This window comes from Propithecus coquereli, unplaced genomic scaffold (genome assembly GCF_000956105.1).
Source record: "Propithecus coquereli isolate 6110/MARCELLA unplaced genomic scaffold, Pcoq_1.0 Scaffold70, whole genome shotgun sequence".
Classification (NCBI taxonomy): Eukaryota; Metazoa; Chordata; class Mammalia; order Primates; family Indriidae; genus Propithecus; species Propithecus coquereli.
In genome coordinates this window covers 2,312,351-2,314,743 of record NW_012153063.1, presented here as the reverse complement: position 1 = coordinate 2,314,743, position 2,393 = coordinate 2,312,351, and the positions used below count along the sequence as shown (strand labels likewise).

Sequence of the window (2,393 nt, the reverse complement as noted above, 5' to 3'; positions counted from 1 at the left end):
TTTTTTGAGACAGTGTCTCACTGTTTTGCCCAGGCTGGCCCTAAACTCCTGGGCTCAAGGGATCCTCTTGCCTCAGTGCATCAGTGCACCCAGCTTCTGCCATTTCTCATAGCTTAGATGTAATTTACTAACACTGTGACAGCTAAGAATATTTTAGGAACGAAGAGGATGATCTGAACTGAAACAGGAAATTGCATACACAAAACATTTCAACAGAGCACTACAGTTACAAAGTGCTTTCAGAGGAATTATCTTGACTGTTAGTTAGAAAAACACTTTAGGTAGGTGGTGGGACCCCATTTTACAAATGAGAAAACTGGGGATTAGAAGATAATTATGTTCTCCCAAAATCACAGATGACAGATAGAGCCAAGACTCGAAGCCAGATCTTCCAAGTTCAATCTGTTTCTTTTACTTTATCATAGTGTTTGAAGTGTCCTGAGTGAATAGCAGAATACTTTCACCAATTTCAAACTTTTTACACCTTTATTTTCATTTTCTTGTTAGTCATCATTCCATATTAAAATTCTAAGTTAAACAGTAACTTACTTTTATTCTGTTTTCTGATGGCAAAACCATTTACAGCAATGAACTTACTGAGAATTGCTTTACTCACATTTCATAGCTTTTGATATATAGTATTTTCATTGCTGAAGGCTGTATTTTAACATTTTTGTCAGTAACGTGCACTCCTAGAATTAATATAGTTTTGAAGAATCCTTAGGTGTTAAATTGTTATCATTTTGAGTAAAGATGATATTCATTACAACATGGACTGGCCCATCATACATATACTTTATATCAAGTAAACCTAGTATTAATAAAATTTAACATTTAATGTTAATATACATATATGAAACTCTTGATTTTCTTGAATAATACTACTCATGAAAAGAAACAATTTTTAAATAACCTAGCTAGTTGTTTGGAGCAAAGTGCAACCAGCAAAGTTGCACATTAATCTCCCATGGGGAAACTGCATGAAAGAAAACTACTCTGTGGTCAAAAATTGACACATGATCTCAATATGCATCAATTCTACCAGAAAAAAAGTCCAATACAAAGATGCTATTACCAGTAGCTGTAAAGACACACATCTGGCAGAATCTGAGGATGTACTTGACCTACAACAATCCAAGTAAATGCAATAGGTGTACCTGTTCTTCATTAGACGAACCTCTCTCTTTCGGGCTGCTTCTTCGGCAGGCTGTGTAGGAAGTGCTGGAGAGGATGCCATAACAACTCCAGGGGCAATAGTGCTAGTGGGTGCTGTGCGAATCTGGTATGTTTGTACATCTCCAGAGGCAGCTGAAAAGAATAGTGAACATGATATAAGACAGAAACACTGCAAATTGATGCAACTGTGTCAATCATCTATCTAAGCAAACATTCTGGATTAAAAGGGAAGCAAAAAGAACAGGTGATTCTGGCTAACATGTTGAAAGAATCAGCACTCTTTGGGTCATTACTAAGAAATAATTCCCAATTTAATGTATTTATTAGTATAGACACGGGTGAAAGAGGTCTTAACCTATGTCTGGGTTTTATATTTATTTTTCATTGGAATGAAGTTCTATGCTGTTGTTAACATGCTTACCAACCTTAAGTCTAAAAGGTAAGTAGGGCACAGCTTGGATGATCTTCCTAGATAAAGTCCTCAATGTCTTCCTTTTGATATTGGTAAATTCATATTAAAAAATTTCAAGTAGACTCTTGCCACGACATAAAAACGACCATGATTTTTCATAAAATAGCAAAATGGAAGAGAAAATAAAGCATTATGGTCAACTATTGTAGATTTCTAATCGAAACAAAACTGAAAGTATGAAAAAGTGTACCACTTGATGCCAATTATATAATTTGTAAACATTGTTTTAATGTAAATGATAATGGCTAAATAAACTGAAGTTTTATTTTTCTAACTGATCCACCATTTCTGAAAACAAACACAATCTCTATTTGTCAAACTGCTTCTAAAAACAGCTTAATAATATGCTCTTCTAAGAATAAGGAACCTAACATTACTTAAGAGAATTTGAAGGTATATAAAATCATTCATATAATTAATATCAATTAAAATGTGTATAGTTTGAGTGGAAAAATTTATACTAAATGTGTTACCATCTTCAAACTGACGTTCAGAATTCAAATTCACTGACATCCTGCTTTACAATTTTTGAGTACCTGCATGTAAAGTGAAAAGGTGTTTTATTCCCATCAATAAGGAAAATATTATCTTTTTCAAATATTTGTTTAGTAACAGAATATATTCTGTAAATACATTAGGGCTCTTTAAATAAGTTATGACTATAGAAACAACTTTGGGTTTTTAGGAAAAGAAAAGTTATGATTCTCTCTAGTTGGTATTTTAGGATCATTCAAAAGTTATTATC

At 33.2% G+C, this 2,393-nt stretch overlaps 1 protein-coding gene across 1 annotated transcript in view; it reads right to left on the bottom strand.

Moving 5' to 3' along the window:
- The window catches only part of CREB1 (cAMP responsive element binding protein 1), a 70,646-nt gene that overhangs the window by 19,455 nt on the left and 48,798 nt on the right, over positions 1-2,393 (bottom strand). Inside the window, exon 7 of the mRNA XM_012661240.1 lies at positions 1,158-1,308. Within this exon, the coding sequence (XP_012516694.1) occupies positions 1,158-1,308 (151 nt within the window). The remainder of the gene's footprint in view (positions 1-1,157; positions 1,309-2,393) is intronic.